General features: G+C 45.0%; 1 protein-coding gene across 2 annotated transcripts in view; it reads right to left on the reverse strand.

Annotated features, from left to right (window-relative positions):
* The window catches only part of SRD5A3 (steroid 5 alpha-reductase 3), a 282,227-nt gene that overhangs the window by 199,454 nt on the left and 65,306 nt on the right, over positions 1-17,467 (reverse strand). For both annotated transcript variants that reach the window (XM_069631643.1, XM_069631644.1), the window contains exon 2: positions 4,849-5,000. In XM_069631643.1, coding sequence (XP_069487744.1) covers positions 4,849-5,000 — 152 coding nt within the window. The remainder of the gene's footprint in view (positions 1-4,848; positions 5,001-17,467) is intronic.

Raw genomic sequence — 17,467 nt, forward strand, 5'->3', positions numbered from 1 at the left:
GGTGCGGCCCCTTCAGAGAAGCGGGCCAGAAGCCTCAGTCGTTGCAGGGGTTGCTGGTATCACATCGACGTCACTAAATGTTGGAAAGCCCCTCAAGACGCTCACACCAGAAAAAAATACAACCCACTAGTGAAAAAGGCCCAGCACACCTCTTGCGAGGATAAGGAAAAAGCGCCAACAAAGAACTCTGCTGCCACGGAAAGTCTGCCAATATTGGCATGTGCGGTACATCATAACAGTAGGCATTGTCACTGGTGATGTCGTTACATACAGCTGTGAAACCTGTGAAGAAACCGGAGACCCGTCGGAAGGAGGCCTGGTTATCAACTTCTGTTGCTGTCCTGGAGGAGCCCTGTCTTGCTGAAGATCTTTAGCAGTACTGCAAAGGAGCTGCGATCCCGGAGAGTGGAGGGAACATCCATTCCTGATGTCTGCCCGGTACCCTGCAAAGAAGAGCCTTCGGAAGTGCTCCTGGACTGTCATGTGGCTGACCAGCTCAGAGTTTGGGCTACCGTGCTCCCAACGGCACAGTTCCGAGTTTCGACATGGAACTTTGGGGATCCTCAGCTGGCCCTACAAAACTCACCTCTGCGAAATTCGAGAGTCCTTGCAACAGTTAAAAGACACCAACCGGAGATCAGCTAGAACTTGCAAACCCTGTGAATCGAGAACTGCGACTCGGTGGGAAAAGCATCCTCGGACCCTCATCCTTTGTCCTGCTAAGTCCGGTGAAGAATCAGAGTATGGGGGGGTAAGCTACAGTGCTTTTTACCTACCCCTATACTCCCATTGTAAGTCAATGGGCTTATAATAAACCTTTTATTCTAATTAATTAAATTTCCATCGAGGCATCATAGAGACCAGTTCCTGAGACTAAGGTTAAAAGCCTACAAAACCAAGGAAATGTTTCTAAAGCATGACAAAGATACTCTTAATAATTTATGTCGATATTGCCATACCTCAGTTGAATCGTCGAAGCACTTGATCACAGAATGTCCAAACGAATAATCCATCTTAGTAAATGTGCCCCCTTAACTGGTATTATGGAGGAGTGGTGGTTCATGATGTTAGTGGGAAAAAATAACAATTAACAAGTGCAGTGGTTGACTTTATGGACGCAATTATATCCACTGGTGTAGAAATGACAGTGTATGTAAGATTGTTGTCCGAGGTGGGGCAGATGATGAGTTTCATCTCTTATCTTATCATGAAATACAGAAGGTGATATAGGCCGAAAGCTAAAGTGGCATGAAGAGGTTTTCTTGTGTTTGTTATAAACTATATGTTACAATAAAATAAAAAATAGGTTGCAATTGGTGATTGCTGATCACAATCCCATGTGCTCTTGTGCCAACCCACAGGGAATGACTGCCAAGTCAGTCATTGACACCCTACTGTATGACAGTCCCAGAGGTAGCTCCTCTGCTGTACTCAGTTGTGGTCAGACCCAGTGTCTGGGGAGACATACAGGTAAAACCACTTTCGGATTCTGTATGGAAACTAGAGCTCGGTATTCTGTCTTCAAGACAGATACACACTGTGGCTCAGCTCAGTACTGAGAAGTACATTAGCATTTTTGATCTCTCTGTAGGGTATGGAATCATATCCCTGTCCGTATATATGCGAAGGAGGAGACAGCAGTTTCGGCATTTTCAGATCCTTACTTAAATGTATGGGCTTCTGAATTGGTGGCTGTAACAGACACCTGTCAAATGAGTTTAGGTCCTGTTCTGAATGGGAAAAAGGATCTCAGCAATACATGTCTGGATGACATGGCAGATTCAACCCCCACTTAGAAGGAACTAGGAAAGACTCAAGAGACTGGGTATCAAGAGACTTCATCAGGCTAACTATGTTCTGGGAGACAACCAAGTGTCATACTGAACTAGAATCATTGGCCTTCCTTCCATATAGCTTTGGTGTAGATGGAGGCAAGATGCAACCTCTTGTCAGTGAGGTATAGAACTGGGCAACCCCCATTGCCCAAGTGAGGACTTTCCTGGGCCTCACTGGGAAACACATGGGAACGGTGGCTGCCTATAGCAATATAGCTGTCCCTCTGACTGCCCTCACTACTTCAAGGGGACCTAAAGAGTTCTTATGGACCCTTGTGTGTGAGAAGGCCTTCACTGGCCTGAACGAATCCTTAGGTCAGGCCCCTGGGTTAAAGGCACCCAAGTGGGAGAGACCTTTCATAGTGCAGGCAGATGCCTACGACACTGGGATAGTGGGAAAACGTTCACAGCTTAATGACACAAGTGAAAAACAACCTATATGTCTAATTAGCTACCAGTTTAGGAGTGGAAAACTCAGGTGGCCCCATGTGGAGAAGAGTTGCTTTTCCATTGTATGGTGCCTTAGGAAGTTGAGGTCCTACCTCCATGGGGCCCACTTCACAGTGTATGTTCACCCTAAACAGCTGAAGGGGTTCATAGATATTAAGGGGGAGAATCCAAAGTGACTCAGGTGGTTCATGAATCTACACGCCTTGAACTGCACAACTGGGCCTAGGCCAGTGAAGTTAAAGGCTAGGGAGGGTAGTTGCTCTTACCTGGCTTTTAGGATAAGAAGGGGGCCCATGCACCAGCTCTTCAGAGATTCTAAAGAAACTTGACGGAGCCAAGACTTCTATCCAGCTGTGAGACCTGCGAAGAAACCAGAGACCCGTCGGAAGGAGGTCTGGCTACCAACTTCTGCTGCTGTCCTGGAGGAGCCTTGTCTTGCTGAAGATCTTTAGCAGTCCTGCAAAGGAGTTGCGACACCAGGGAATGGAGTGACCATCCATTCCTGATGTCTGCTCGGTAGCCTGCAAATAAGAGCCTTTGGAAGTGCCCCTGGACTGTTCTGTGGCTGAACAGCTTGGGCTACCATGTTCCCGACGTCACCGTTCCGAGTTTTGACCTGGCACTTTGGAGATCCTCACCTGGCCCTACAAGGCCCACCTCTGCAGAATTACGGCATCCTAGCTTCAAGGGGACCCGAGATGGGAGGGAAAGTCTGACCACACCAGTTGAGTCCCTTTGCCTCACTGTGATGCGGTGACCACTGTCCAAAATCGCTTACCTGACCCAAGTTCAGTCCTGAGAGGGGTCGTGCATAGAGTTTTACTGCATTCTAGATCAGCTAGAACCTGCAACAAATGTGAATCTAGGACTGCGGCATTTGGCAGGAAAAGCAACCTCAGACCCTTTTCCTTTGTCCTGCCAAGTCTGGCGAAGAATCAGAGTACGGGGACCAAGTTACAGTGCTTCTTACCTACCCACATACTCCCACTATAAGTCAATGGGCTTATAAATAACCATTTATTCTAACAGTATTGGATTTGCCATTGCTTGCTTACGCAAGACTTCTGAAAGTTGGGGCTACTTCTGTTAGCTAGTTTAACTTGTACTCTGACAATTGGAACCCTTCACCGGACCCCAGAGACCCTACCTGCATTTTTTCCTGCCTCAAAGATTCTGTGGAACTTTACCTGAACTATTGGGCAAAAGGCCCCCAAACATTTTTAGTTAGGGATCATTCCCTGTGGACCTCGAGTGCCTAAACATAACCTTACCTTTCCTTTGCAGGAGATTGCAACGTACATTATGCCCTCTGATAAGTGAATGTATATACATATCTCTTATCTAGTGTTGTGTGATAACTACTTGCCAGTAGTCATTTTTCTATAGTGTATTTTGGGCAATAAAAAAAATTGCATTTTTATGCATCCTGTCTAAGTGTAATTCGTGATTCTTAGTGCGACACCTCATTACGGACCCTTTACAAGTGCGCCACCTCTGAAAAACGTAGCCTAGACCGCCTGTCACTGCTACCTGAACTGGTTTGGCTACAGCTCCCCAGAACTGTCCCCGTCACAATAAAGGTTGGCCTTAGATACATCTGTACACCAGGCCAGAGTATAGAGAATCAGTCCCAACACTCCCCAACCCCAAAGAACAAGTATTAAGGAATGCGAGCCCAGCAGCAAAACAGACCTGCATACAGTTGAGTGAACCAGACAGACACTTTACACTTGAGACCTCACAGAACTGTAAGACTACCAGGCAGGTACAAAGACTTTCTGATGGATGCGACAGAGAGACTCACAAGGTTTACCATTGAAAGGAGGAATGTCGCATTCTGGTCTCTAGCAAGCATCCAAGCCTTCTGGAGACTCAAAGATCAGAAGGATGCAAATTCTTTAGGGCAAGGCATGTGCAAGCACTTTGTGGGGAAAAAAGCACCTCCCCTGCGCTTCTGCAGGTGGTACAACTCTCGTTTATGAGATTATAGGTACCTAATGAATAAACAGCATCTGAAAAACACTGTACAAAACAAATAAGGATAAGTGGAATGTACCCATCTTGGTGTAGTGTTTATTAATATACTCGCATCACCACAGATATTTACAAGTAAATATCATTTGGAATGTATTGCTTTTAAAGTTTAAGCGTAAAGGATGCAATTCTTGTTTTCAACAATCCAACTATTCAGGTGTATTGTCCTAAAACGTTGTTGGGCTTGGCTAAAGTGAAACCTTTAAGAAGATTGACCGACAAGGTTGATAAAATAAGAGAATGAATTCAACTCAAGTTTGTCACAAAGACGTAATTAACAGTGGTTGTTCATGTTGGCATTAAAGCATTAACGCCACCAGGAGACGGTCCCTGCACCATCCCATTTAAGAAGTGAGGCTAGGCTATTCTCCAACTGCAGGATAATATCAGATGCAGTGACAGCTTAAATAACTGAGCCATCAGAATTTAGGGACAAGTTTCCTATTCAAAAACCAAACACCGACCTCAACCAAACAACATTTTTAAATACACTATTTATGCAGAGGAAAAAAACGACAGTACAACTTACCCGAAATCTGGTCACGTGGCTCTCCATTGAGAACATTGACCAACACTTTTAACCAGGCAAAGCCATTATATCCGAAGAACAGAGTCCGAATGAGCACCACGAGCAGAAAGCCATTCCATATCACAGAGATTAAATAAAATTGGAAAAACCATCTGAAAGGACAAAGAACATTCATGTCAACAGTTTTAAAAAGAATAAAAAATAAAAAAGGTAAAGAAAAAGCAATAGTGCCGTAAATAAGTATGCAAATCCCTGCGGAATTATGTTTTTGCAGGCTGTGCCGGCTGTTGAATTTTTCATGAACAGGGGCGCAATTATTATTCCTGAATTGGCCCCGGAGACCTCAAACTGTTTACAGAGCTTAGTTGGGATTGATCACTCCACTCCTTAAGCAAACATTTTAAGTTCTGGGTTGGAATAGTGCATATTACAGCACACATTTCAGAAGAATTATGTAAAAGCTCCATTACAATTGGTTTTGTATTGTAACTCATGAAAAACTCCAATAGATCAAAAGGCCACCAAAACTCTATACAAGAGCTTTTTGTAAACCATTTTTAAGATGGGGGTGCCAAAAGAAAAAACATGAGGCCGTCAACGACCTATGCCAGAATTGCCCTATAGAACACATCTTCATGTTGCTAGGGTCCTACAAAATGTGCCAATCTGTTCATATGTACCCAATATGCCACTACTGCCACTGTAAAACCTGCTTCCAATCTTGCTGTGTCAATATGGGCCAGCATTGCCAAAGTAAAAACATTTGTCTTCCGTCTGTGCCCAAAACAGATCAACACAATATGCTAGCCTTGCATCACTTCATGCTGCCAGCCCAGTGCCTAACAAACCAAGCTGTTTCAGGTATGAACATCCCCACGCAAGCAAAAGCATTTTTGAAGCCAATAAGTCTGGCTTAGTAGAACAAGTGTACTATTTTTCCGGTATTCGCTTACTTGTTCGAAAAAACATTTGACCTTTTACTTTTGACCGAATCGTTTTCTTGGTCAAATGGAATCTGAAGTGCGAGAGACAATTGGAATCTGCCGGTAGGAGAACAAAGGCATTAACTAATAAACTGAAAATGTTGAACAGTCAGCTATATGTATTGAGAACTAGAAAGGCAGAGAGGTCTTTGCTGATAAAGCAGAGATACTATATCTGGGCCAATAAGGCGGACAGATTGTTAGCTCGGCAGTTGAGGGGTGCAGAGGCTGCAAAACTGGTACAATAAATAGCTCTGCCTGATGGGACAGTGGTTTTTGGGAACAGCAGAGATAACAAGCGTTTGCTCAATTTTAGGAAACATTATTTGCATCAGATTATCTGGGGGAACGTGAGATTCAAACATATTTGGGAGGGATAAACTTACCCAAAATAACTCCTAGTGAGCGGGAAGACCTGGATAAGGCAATAACGTATGAAGAAGTGACGGCAGCCATAAAGGCTTAGCCACTGAATAAGGCTCTGGGACTGGATGGATTTCCGGCTATGTTTTACAAGACTTATGCTAAACAGCTGTCCCTGACGCTGAAGGAACTGTTCAATGTCATAGGGATTAAAAGGGGCAGTGATGCCTAAGATGGCGGAAGCTAAGGTAGTGGTATTTGGTAAACCTGGGAAAGATCTCACATGGTGTGGGTCCTACAGACCTATAAGCTTTATTAAACATTGATGCAAAGTTGTATACAAGTATCCTGCTGGCAAGATTAGCACTCTGTTTACCTACATTAATACACATGGACCAATCAGGACTTATAAAAGGGAAGATAAACCTCGGGATAACATTAGAAGAGTCGCTCATATACTGGAAAAGGTTCAAATTAAACAGATTCCTGCAGTTATAGTTTCCATAGACACTGAAAAGGCGTTTGATTGTGTAGAATGGCCTTTTTAATTTAAAGTGATGGGACAAATGGGTATGGGTACTACATTTGTTCAAATGGTACATGCTATTATCAGTCTCCCACATTACAATTGGCGAATAATAAACAGATTTCACGAAGCATCATGATAAGTAGGGGTACCCGCCAAGGGTGCCCATTATCGCCTCCCTTATATGCTATATATTTGGAACCATTTCTTAGCAAAGTTAGGGAGAGAGAAGAAATACAGGGTATTTGGTTTGGGAATGCATTACATAAGATTGCCGCTTTTGCAGATGATATGTTGCTTATGCTACAGGATCCTAGACAGTCTATTCCAGCGTTAATGGAGAAACTGGAGAGGATAAGAGCGGGTTGCAGGATTGAAGGTTAACATGGGTAGTCAGAACTTTTGGAATTAGGTCTATGTCCAAGTCAGAAGTAGGAGTCATTTTTCTATTCGCCATTTATGGAGGTGGGTACCCATTTAAAATATGTGGGGGTTAATATCATAAGGACGGTTTCCCAGTTATAGGACAGTAATTACCCTTCAGTATTACAACAGGTGAAAAAAAGATCTCGGGAGATGGAACCTGCTGCAAATTGTGTGGCTGGGACGGATAGCTACGATTAAGATGGTGACTCTTCCCAGACTACTATATAAGTTTGACTCTTTCGATAAAGATCCCTAGGTCCTATTTTTAAGAAGATAATAAAAAAAATTAGGAGATATATTTGGCGAAATAAAGTCCTGAGAGTGGCCTTTCATATTTTAACGGCTTCTAAAGAAAATGGGGGAATGGGTTTACCGCATTTTGAAAAATATTTTGAGGCTGCACAATTACGGGTACTTGGTTTAAGGGTGATTCTAGGAAACTGGTTGCAGATGGATCGCATAGTGGCTGGATGCTCGTTAGAAGGTGTATTATGGTTAGAACGACAAGATAGACCTGCAAATATAAGGGCTCGTCGAGTATCATCTGTAGCTATAGAGGTGGGGAACGCCTGATAAAAAGGTGCCTTATCTACACGTCCATTACCATTTACACCTTTATTTGAGAATCCACAATTCAGCCCAGGAATGGTGAAGAGATCATTTAGGCCATGGCGAAGTGTAGGCTGCATAAAAGTGGGGGATATGGTGCAGGTGGGAGTCTAAGTACGTTTGAAGAGTGTAAACTAAGAATGGGACTGGAGGAGAGAAAATCGGCTGGGCTACTATCAATTACGACAATAGTTAACTAGTCCAGGAATGGGGGAAGATGTTGGAAGAGAGCTTGCGTCATTTGAGAAATGTGTCACTACCCACTCCGGAAATAGACACATGGTGTCAATGCTGTACTCGATCCTTCTAGAAGAGAAAAAGGCACAGATCTGGGGATTCATGCTCAAGTGGGAGTAAACCTTAGGGATAGAATTGCCGAAGGAATATTGGGAACTATTGTGGAAAAACATCCATAAGCTAACGAGATCTATACAGATAAGAGGCATGGTATAGAGGAGGCATGGTATAGACTTATGTACCAATGGCACTACACGCCAGAGAAACTTCATAACATTTTTCCGACCACTTCGGAGGATTGTTGGCGATGCTGTGGAGTACATGGGGATTGGCGACATATTTGGTGGGATTGCCCAAGAATGGAAAACTACTGGGGGGAAATTAAGGAACAGGTAACTAAGTTGTTTCCCCAGGTAAATAAATGGCCTCCTGAAGTGTGGTTGTGTGGTTTATTTGATCCGGAGAATAATTCTAAAGTGCAGAGTAAGTGTTTTATGTTAATGGTGGTAGCTGCATGGTTAGTCATAGCTGCTACCTGGAAACAGAAGAAGCCGCCGGGGGTTCGGGATTGGCTGATTAAGCTGTGGGCGTTTGTTGCCACGGAATGGATGACTTATAACCTTCAAGGAAGGGCAAAAAAGGAAATTCCGGCAGGAATGGGCTGTAGTGTTTGATTATCTCAATGGAGACTTTGTACAACAATGGTGTCTACATAATGTTCAAAATCCTCAAATTATGTGGATGAAGCTGATGATCATTTAATTATATCTGTAAATCTTTTGCACTTCTGTCCGGAAGTGGTGGGGTGTGGGGAGAGGGAGTGGTTTGAGTAGGGGGGAAAACATTGTTGTTTGTTCGAACAATGCCAAACAAGCAAAACAAAAATCGGTCAAATGTGAAAAGGTCATATATTTTCAACCAAGTAGACCCAAACCATTTTTTCCTGCCCTCTACTGCGGGACAAAACGTCATACCCGCTACATTTATAAAGTAAATGTCAACAAATGATCCCACATCCGTTTCACAGTATGTGGTTCCGTGCAGTCAGAACCACAATGCTGCAGAAGAATATTGGCACAAATGCAAAAATTAAATTACATTCTTAGGGATACTCTAGGATTATGGTACATTGAGGCAATTTTGTGGTCCTGAATTTATGTGATTAATATACATATTTTTGCCAAATAAAAACGTTGCTCCCCCTAACCTACACAGTAGCCATGTATTCTAGAAAATGGCACATTTTATTTTTATTTTATTGTGGTTTAGTTTGAAAAAGTCAACTTTTCACAAAATACAGCCTTCATAAAATCAGTCATTAAAATCAAAAGGAAAGCATCCTTATAAAAAATTACACTTTTCACAAAATATATTCCTCATGTAGACAATCATTTAGAATATCAATAAAGAGGGGGAAGGGAAAAGACCAAAGAATAATCGTACCTATATTTCTAACCTATTATACATTTAACGGTTTAAAATCATTGGTCTGAGTCTGTACAACAGAGGTAGATATGAAACATTAATTCTGGTCCATAAGGGTCCCAAAGGGACATGTGCATCATCTCAAAGTGGTATATAAAGGAAAGTCAGAAGGCCTTACAAGGATAGCAAGTTTATATTATTGCATAATGTGTGTGGCGGTTTGTGAGGAAACCTCACACCCGATTAATATAAAAGTACCAATGTGTTTGTACAAGAGTGTTAATGTGCACAATGTACATATGAAGGTAATACCCTAATTATATTGATTCGTCCTGAGTGGCAAATATCTCCTGAAGAAATTTCACCAGGGCCAAGGATAAAGACAATTGTTTGGTGTTCATCTGGAACACAGCTGTTCTCTACACAGGGATTCTTCAGAGTGAACAAAACGTAAGAAATGTTTTCTCCCGAGTACCTCCAGACCAACACACCATTACCCAGTGTTTTAAGTTATCCTGTGCGTTAGAGTTACAGAGTCTACACAGTCTCTCCGAATGATTTAACTTCCTAATCGGTCGTGTACTCAAACATGTTCAGGATGTTAAATCTGAATCGTAGCAAACAATTCCTGTATATGGGCACAGGATCTTTTATTTTTTAATTTTTTTTTTAGATCCGCCATTCGCTGCATCCAGATCGGGGGGGGGTGGGGTGTACCTCCTAAATTCTAGCAACCTAGAATATTTACTCAAAGTGGACTCACTTTCAATGATGTCCCAACGCGTATTTCTTTTAACCTGGTTGTAGCTCTCCACCAAACTACTGGCATCCTCATTTACTTCATAAAGATGTTCATCACAAGATGTTAAAAGGCTCCAAGCCATGACTCCCTAGTGTTACATGCCATCGTTCACAATTCTCCATAGAGATTGTTATGCTTATTGGGTGATGAGCAGATCGTGTGGTACAGGTTTACTTTATTCCACTTGATGATGGACCTTAATGACTGTGTGAAACCTGACAGAGTCTCACCCGCTAGTCCCCGGGGATCGGTCATCCAGGTGGCCAGGACACAGCCATCGCTTTTGGATCCAGTTCCTGGGGGTGGACCAGTACGGGAGGATCACCTGGATGAGGGGTCCTTGGAGAGTGGAAGTGGGACACCGGAGGGTGAGACGCGGTATCCCTTCCCAATAACACCTTTTCCCCATCCTACCAGGTAGGATACCTAGGAACTCAACCACCCCCACCCCCTTCCCGACACAAACTTTTTCACGAACAGTTCACCATTAGTGACAACGGACTAACACCCGAGCCATATACCCGACATGTTCCAACACCATGGACAGGCAAGGTCAGGCATTTACAGATTATTACACTCACACACCTGACTTCCATTACACTTCCCCACACGGATTAAAGGTGGAGCACCAAAGCACACTCTGAGCGAGGCAACCCACACAAGGAAACAGCAGTTCCAAGATGGCAGTTTTACACAAGGAAAAAGACGGCGAGACCAGAGAGAGTCATAAGGAGAGAAGTACCCGTGACCTCTAAAGACTGTTACTTTTGTGAGCCTTGGAAAGTAAGAAATCAAAGACCAGGAACAAAGGCTGATCAAACCTGCACAGAGTGTCTGAGGTAACCGGGGCTCTCTTGCGTCGATAACCATGGTGGGGAGGAGCGATTGCCGCAGTGGTACTGTCCTTGGCTCCTACAATAAAGCAGAGTCAGAAAAGATAACCCAGCTGTGGGGTCGGAAATACTAATACCAGACCGGCGTGTGTTTTGAACCAAGGGTGCAACGGCAACATTGTACAAAGAAAACAGTGTGTGAGGCGCTGGCGATGAGCAACGCGAGTATAATTGGAACCAAAGAAGTCATTGAAATTTGTGAGGCAACCAAGATACCATACATAGAATGGTCCGGAGCCACAGGGCGCTCCTTTAAAGGTCTCCGTTAGGTATCCAACTGATGCGGAGTGTGCGAAAAAGGAATACTGAGATCGAAGTGGTCATGCAACAAGTCTTGCTAAATCCTGTACATATTCGAAAGTCTTCAATAGTTTAAAGTACACCAAGCCCGGCTGAGGGAGATTAATTGACTAACAGAAACTGATCTGAACCCCGGCTGTGGGGGATCTGGGGTGAACCGTGAGTAACCTGTGAAAGAACTCTCAGACATTGGTGTGAAAGGGATCCGAGCCCGGCAGAGGAGGATCCAGGGCAAAGGAAGAAGGACTGTTCCAGTTTTACAGGGGTGCGGCCCATGCGCTACTTTGGGAGGCGCATGTGCCAAAATCTGCCATTTACACTATCTTGCCCAATTGCCATGGCAGTGTGGGGATTATCCAATCAGGTAGTGTGGGTGTGGTTAACAGGAAGGGTAGGTGAAACGGTTGCACATTATACTTTGCGTACTCAGGGTGGCTGACATGGCGAAAGGTATTGTGTTGACTGTAGGTGATCCCTTTGTAATAGATCTGCACAACTATACCGTGCAAAGAAACTTTGATGGCAATTTTGGTTTGGAAGGAGTAGACTCATTGTGGGACGCTGTGCATGAGTGCCATTTCGTCGATATGCATGCACTTTGCAAAGACCTCGCCACGTTTCCAGTAGTAGATGTTATAGTAATTCATTACGGTGGCATGCATATAGGTTATCTGCCTTGCTTACATTTGTTCCGTAGACTGAGGAGGTTGCTGGATGTCGTGAGGGCGCTTTTCCCCACCGCCAAGGTGCTTTTCTCATCTATAATACCATGAAGAGTATGGCCTAATGCTCATGGATGATGTTCCGAGCCAGACGAAGGAAGGTGTCTCATCAACAGACGCATGTACACTTTTGTGTCCGCTCATGGAATGTTCTTCTGCAACAATGACCTTATTACTTGTGTAAATGCAGAGTTTCTCCAAGAAAATGGCATTCTGTTGTCGCTCGTCTACAGGATGCGGTGAACAGTTTACTCAACTAATGTGTGTAGAAAGAAAAACACAAAAGCTACTAAAACAGACAAAAAAATGTGTTTTTGTAGAAGCATCTACACACAAAAAAAAAAACAACACTCTTAGAGTCGCCCCCTACTATGAACTCCCCCAGCCCTGGTTGCAAGTTATTCCCCCACAACCGCATGCGGCAGGAAAGTCACATGCAGGGATTTTGCGGGTGGCGGCCACGAAAATGTAACTGTCGGGATTGTCCAATGAGTTGCTTAGGATGTGCAGGAAGAGGGACTGCTGCTGCACTGGGGACCGGCCCTCGACGTACTCTGGGACCTGCACGCGCCACATTCAAAGCTCCTCACCATGCTGACCTATGGAAATGGGACTGTAGCGATTGTCCTATCTTGTGCTGCTCATGGTGTGCGTCAGAGGAAAGCGGACCAATAGGAAGAAGGAGGAGGACTCCTGCTTTACTGGGGCGCGGCCCTGGCGGTACTTGGAGAAAGGCATGTGCCACATTCTGCGTTTGTGAGCATGCAGGCCAATAGAAATGGGACTATGGCCTTTGGCCAATCAGGTGCTTTGGGTGTGCATCACAGGAAAGGGAGGCATTCACTTTCCCCATTACTTTGTGTACTGCGGCTGGCATACATGGCAAGACGTACAATTTTTGTCGTGGGTGATGTCTTTGTGGAAGATCTGTGCGTGTATGCACTCCAATAAGACATGTCTGGCGATTTCGGTTTGGCGGGAGTGGACGGTGTCGATTCGTGCCTTTTCGGCGACGCATGATCTCTTCGTCAACTGTACATGTAGTGATCGTGCACTTTGGAGCCTTCTTTCTGGGTTACCTGCCTTGTTCCCGTGTGTTTCATCAACTTAAGATTATGATGAAATCAGTGCAGCGCTTTTTTCCTACTGCCAAGGTGCTTTTCTCATGTATACCCCGAGAAGTGTGGAAGTATTCCAATGATTCCTGTCGCCAGCCAGAGGTCAGAAGGGGTCTCATCAACAGAAGCATGTGTGACTTCTTAAGTGCTGCTGGGATGCTCTACTGTGAGAATGAGCACATTGGTTCGCGATACATACACCTCTTCATGACAAATGGCATGTCTTTGTCATACTGTGGCAATGAAGTGTTGTTTCGCAATCTACACACTGCACCGAAGAGCGTTTTGTAAGAATGTGAGCCAACGTTGAAAACACACATTTACGTATAAAAACTGTAAAAACAGTGCTTCTAGGGAAGAACCATTAAAAAAATGTTTTTAAAATAAAAACACAAAGACCCCAAAGGTTATTTTCAGAGCCACTACAACTAATGACGTCCGCTCTGCTGATTCAGAGTAATTCCCCCACTCCCGCATCTGCCCAGCACAAAAAGTCTACAACTATCGCGATAGTTGCAGGGTGGTAGTTGTTACATACGCCCCTTTTGCAGATGACACGCATAGAAATGGGCCTGCAGACACTACAGGATTGGGTAACAAAGTGTGTGGTGTGTACAGACCGACTGTGCTACACGGTGTATTTGTGGACAGAAATGCAGAGGGTGTGGCTACGGCTGTGTGTTTCATGAGGCACAGCGTGCAGGGTTTAGGCGATTCCGACATATTGACTGAAAGTGAATGGAGAACACTGTGCAGTGGCTACTCATTTTGCAAACCATGATGTGAAACCATGATGCGAATGTGTAGTGCTATGGAGTAGCTACAATGAAGTGCCCGATTTTGGTTTCTCTGTGTGACACTTGTGGCAAGCAATCATGCCGATATTATTGTTGTTGAATGTGCAGGGAAAATTGCACAGCGTGTTACACGCGTTTCAGTGCCGTTTGCGATGAAGGAGGCACTTGCCCAGTTCATGCGTTTGGTTCACATCTTTTGCATACTTTTTTACCGCATTATGCAGTCACCGATGAGGGAGCGTCATTTTCTATTTGGTCCGTGAATGCAGACAGCGCGGTACATTGCAAAGAAGTGTATTTCTGCCTTTCTTTGACATGTGACAATGACATACTTTGCCCCTGGGAATATGACGTTTCACAGCACAAATACTCTTGGTCAGCTATAACCTTCATCTTAGTATGCCAGCCATCCCACTTTTTTGCACACCACCTCTATATTGGCTTGGTGCCCATCTTGAAAGTATTCATACTTATTTGTAGTTAGTGTTGCACTGTGACTCTTGAAAACGCTCTGCAACACGTAAACAAACTATTTGTACAGCGACCCACTTTCTAACCGATTCCACTACAGTTTTTCCCACACTGCAACAAGTCTAGTTGTGCTTGTGTGCATTGGCAATTCCGTTGTTGATTTGTGCAAGGTGCTTTCTTTATTTACCTTTTGTTCCTTTCCCAGTTCATTTTCATTTATCATGCTGTTCTCACACACGCCACAGAAGGAACGACAGCAAAAGTCAGCTACAGAAGGGGCAGCCCCCTACCTGGATACTATAGGGGACGTACCAGGAGACCGAATTATTGGGTGGCCCTCACGTACATAGGCACCAGTCATTGCAATGGTCCTGTAAGGACTGTTCCCACGCACTTCGAAGTACCTTCCCTCTGTACAGTAGCGCGTTCCAGTACATCCACAATACAATGCCCTTTGCCGGGTAAAATACGATATGATATGGCATTTGTAACGTGCCTATACACAAGTGTTTCAGGGTCTGTAGTGTGGCACATTGTTTACTAAGGTTGTTTTAGGATTTTTCATTACTCATCATTTACCAAACAACTGCCTCAAGGAGGCACTAAACACAAAACGCATACATAGAGTGTACCCCGAGAGAAGGCTATGGGGTCAGCCCCAACTTAGGGACCCCTGACTATACAAAGATGTTCTTTTTTTTCCTCACACTCAGACGGCCAACTGATGACTGCGGTCTTGACCCAAACTCTTGACCCAAAAGACCACCTTAAGTCATATGCGCATGGCATATTACAGCAGCATCGGCGGTCCAAATCTCAGCTAAAATAGTTATGGGATCCCATGTGGTGTTCATAATTTTGGAAAAATCCAAAGAACAAGTTACTCTCTTACCTGGTAACGTTCTTTCGATGGGATGGTCTGACGACGTATTCCATATCTTTGACAGTAATCACCACAGCTGTGCCGCTTCGGAAAATATTCGGCGTCTGCGTCCTATGTCGATGACGTCGATGCGCCGTCCCCGAGGACGACCTCCGACAGCCGACGTCACCCGATGTGATAAGCAGGACGCACGACGCCCGTAGCCTCAGTAGTAGTTTTTTCCCCAGAACGTGACACACCAGTCTTCTGCCAGTCAGACACACAAGGCCTTGTGGAAACGTAAGCTGCAATCGCATAAGAAATTCTGCAGCGAGGAAGGTAGGGAGGGAGCGATATGGAATACGTCGTCGGACCATCCCATCGAAAGAACGGTACGCTTGTTCTTCGAGGGGATTGGGTCCTCCGACGTATTCCATATCTTTGACAGACTCCCAAAGCAGTACCAAAGCAAGGAGGTGGGAAAAGAATTTAGAACACAAATTTAGCATGTCCAATCAAATTGCGGAATAAAGGTCTGCCTTGCCAAAGGCCAGATCCTGTCCTCAGATGGAATCGAGGGAGTAGGGACGTACAAAAGTATGTACAGAAGCCCATGTGGCTGCATCACAGATGTTACGAATAGGAACACCCCTCTGTAGGGCAGTAGATGCAGCCATACCCCTGGTAGAATGGGCCCGCAAGCCAGCCGGGGGGTCCTTACCCGCCAAGCGGTAACACTTGGAGATAGCCAAAATAATCCAACGAGACAAAGTCTGTTTCGTCACAGCTTGTCCCAAACGCTTTCCAGCGTAACCAATGAAAAGTTGATCGTCCACTCTGACCCGGGACATGCGTGAAATATAAAAGCCCAATGCTCTCCTAGGATCAAGCCTATGGAGCCTCTCCTCTTCCTTAACAGGATGCGGAGGAGGATAGAATGCCGGAAGAACAACCTTCTGGCCCAAATGAAATTCCAAAACCACCTTCGGAAGAAAGGAAGGACAAACTCTAAGGACAACCCTGCCCTTATGAAACACAGTGAAGGGTGGCTTAACTGAAAGTGCCTGTAACTCACTCACTCTGCGAGCGGAAGTAACCGCAACCAAAAACACATTTTTAAGAGTTAACAGTCTCAAAGGGCAAGAATGCAAAGGCTCAAACAGAGCACCCATAAGGAACTTAAGAACAAGGTTCAAATCCCAACCGGGCACCAGAAAAGGTGACGGAGGGAACACATTAGTGAGCCCTTTCAAAAACTGAGAAATTAAAGGAATCTTAAAATGGACAGCGCCGCCAGGTAACCTTTAATGGTACCCACTTGCAAGCCCCTGTGGGCCAAAGAAAGCAAAAAAGACAGAACCATGGGAATGTCACATTCAAAAGGATCCACATTCTTAACTCTGCACCAGTCGCAGAATTTACGCCAACGGCAACGGTACAGAGACTTTGTTACCAGCCATCTGGCCGAGAGCAACACCTCCAACACGTCTTCAGGGATGTCCCAATCCTTATACCTCAACCTTTCAGAAGCCAAGCATGAAGGTTGAGGGATCTGACCTCTGGATGGAGAACCTGACAGCCCTCCCGTGAGAGCAGATCGTCTCGGTAGGGAAGACGACGTGGAGGGCAGATGGACAAGTTGAGAAGGTCCGGGTACCACGTTCTCCGGGCCCACGCCGGAGCAATGAGGATCATCCGGGAACCGAACCGCCGCAGTACTTGCGGGATGACGCGGACTGGAGGAAACGAATACAGCAGTGGGAATGACCACTCCACCACGAACGCGTCTCCTAAGGGTCCTTTTGGAGGAAATTCCAGCAAGCAGAACCTTTCTCACTTCCGGTTGACACTGGAGGCGAAGAGATCCACTTGAGGGGTCCCCCAAAGGGCGAAGATCTCCAGGAGAATCTCCTGAGCCAGCTCCCACTAGATCATGCTCTGCCTGCTCAGAGCTTCCGCCGTCTCGTTGTTGTCTCCGGCCAGATGAACAGCCGAGATCGAAACTTCCTGGTGGATGGCCCAGAACTCTAGCTGTATCGCCTCCCTGCACAGAGGAAGTGACCCTGTCCCCACCCCCCCCTTTTT

This window comes from Ambystoma mexicanum, chromosome 6q, assembly GCF_040938575.1.
Source record: "Ambystoma mexicanum isolate Mex_15411 chromosome 6q, UKY_AmexF1_1, whole genome shotgun sequence".
NCBI lineage: Eukaryota > Metazoa > Chordata > Amphibia > Caudata > Ambystomatidae > Ambystoma > Ambystoma mexicanum.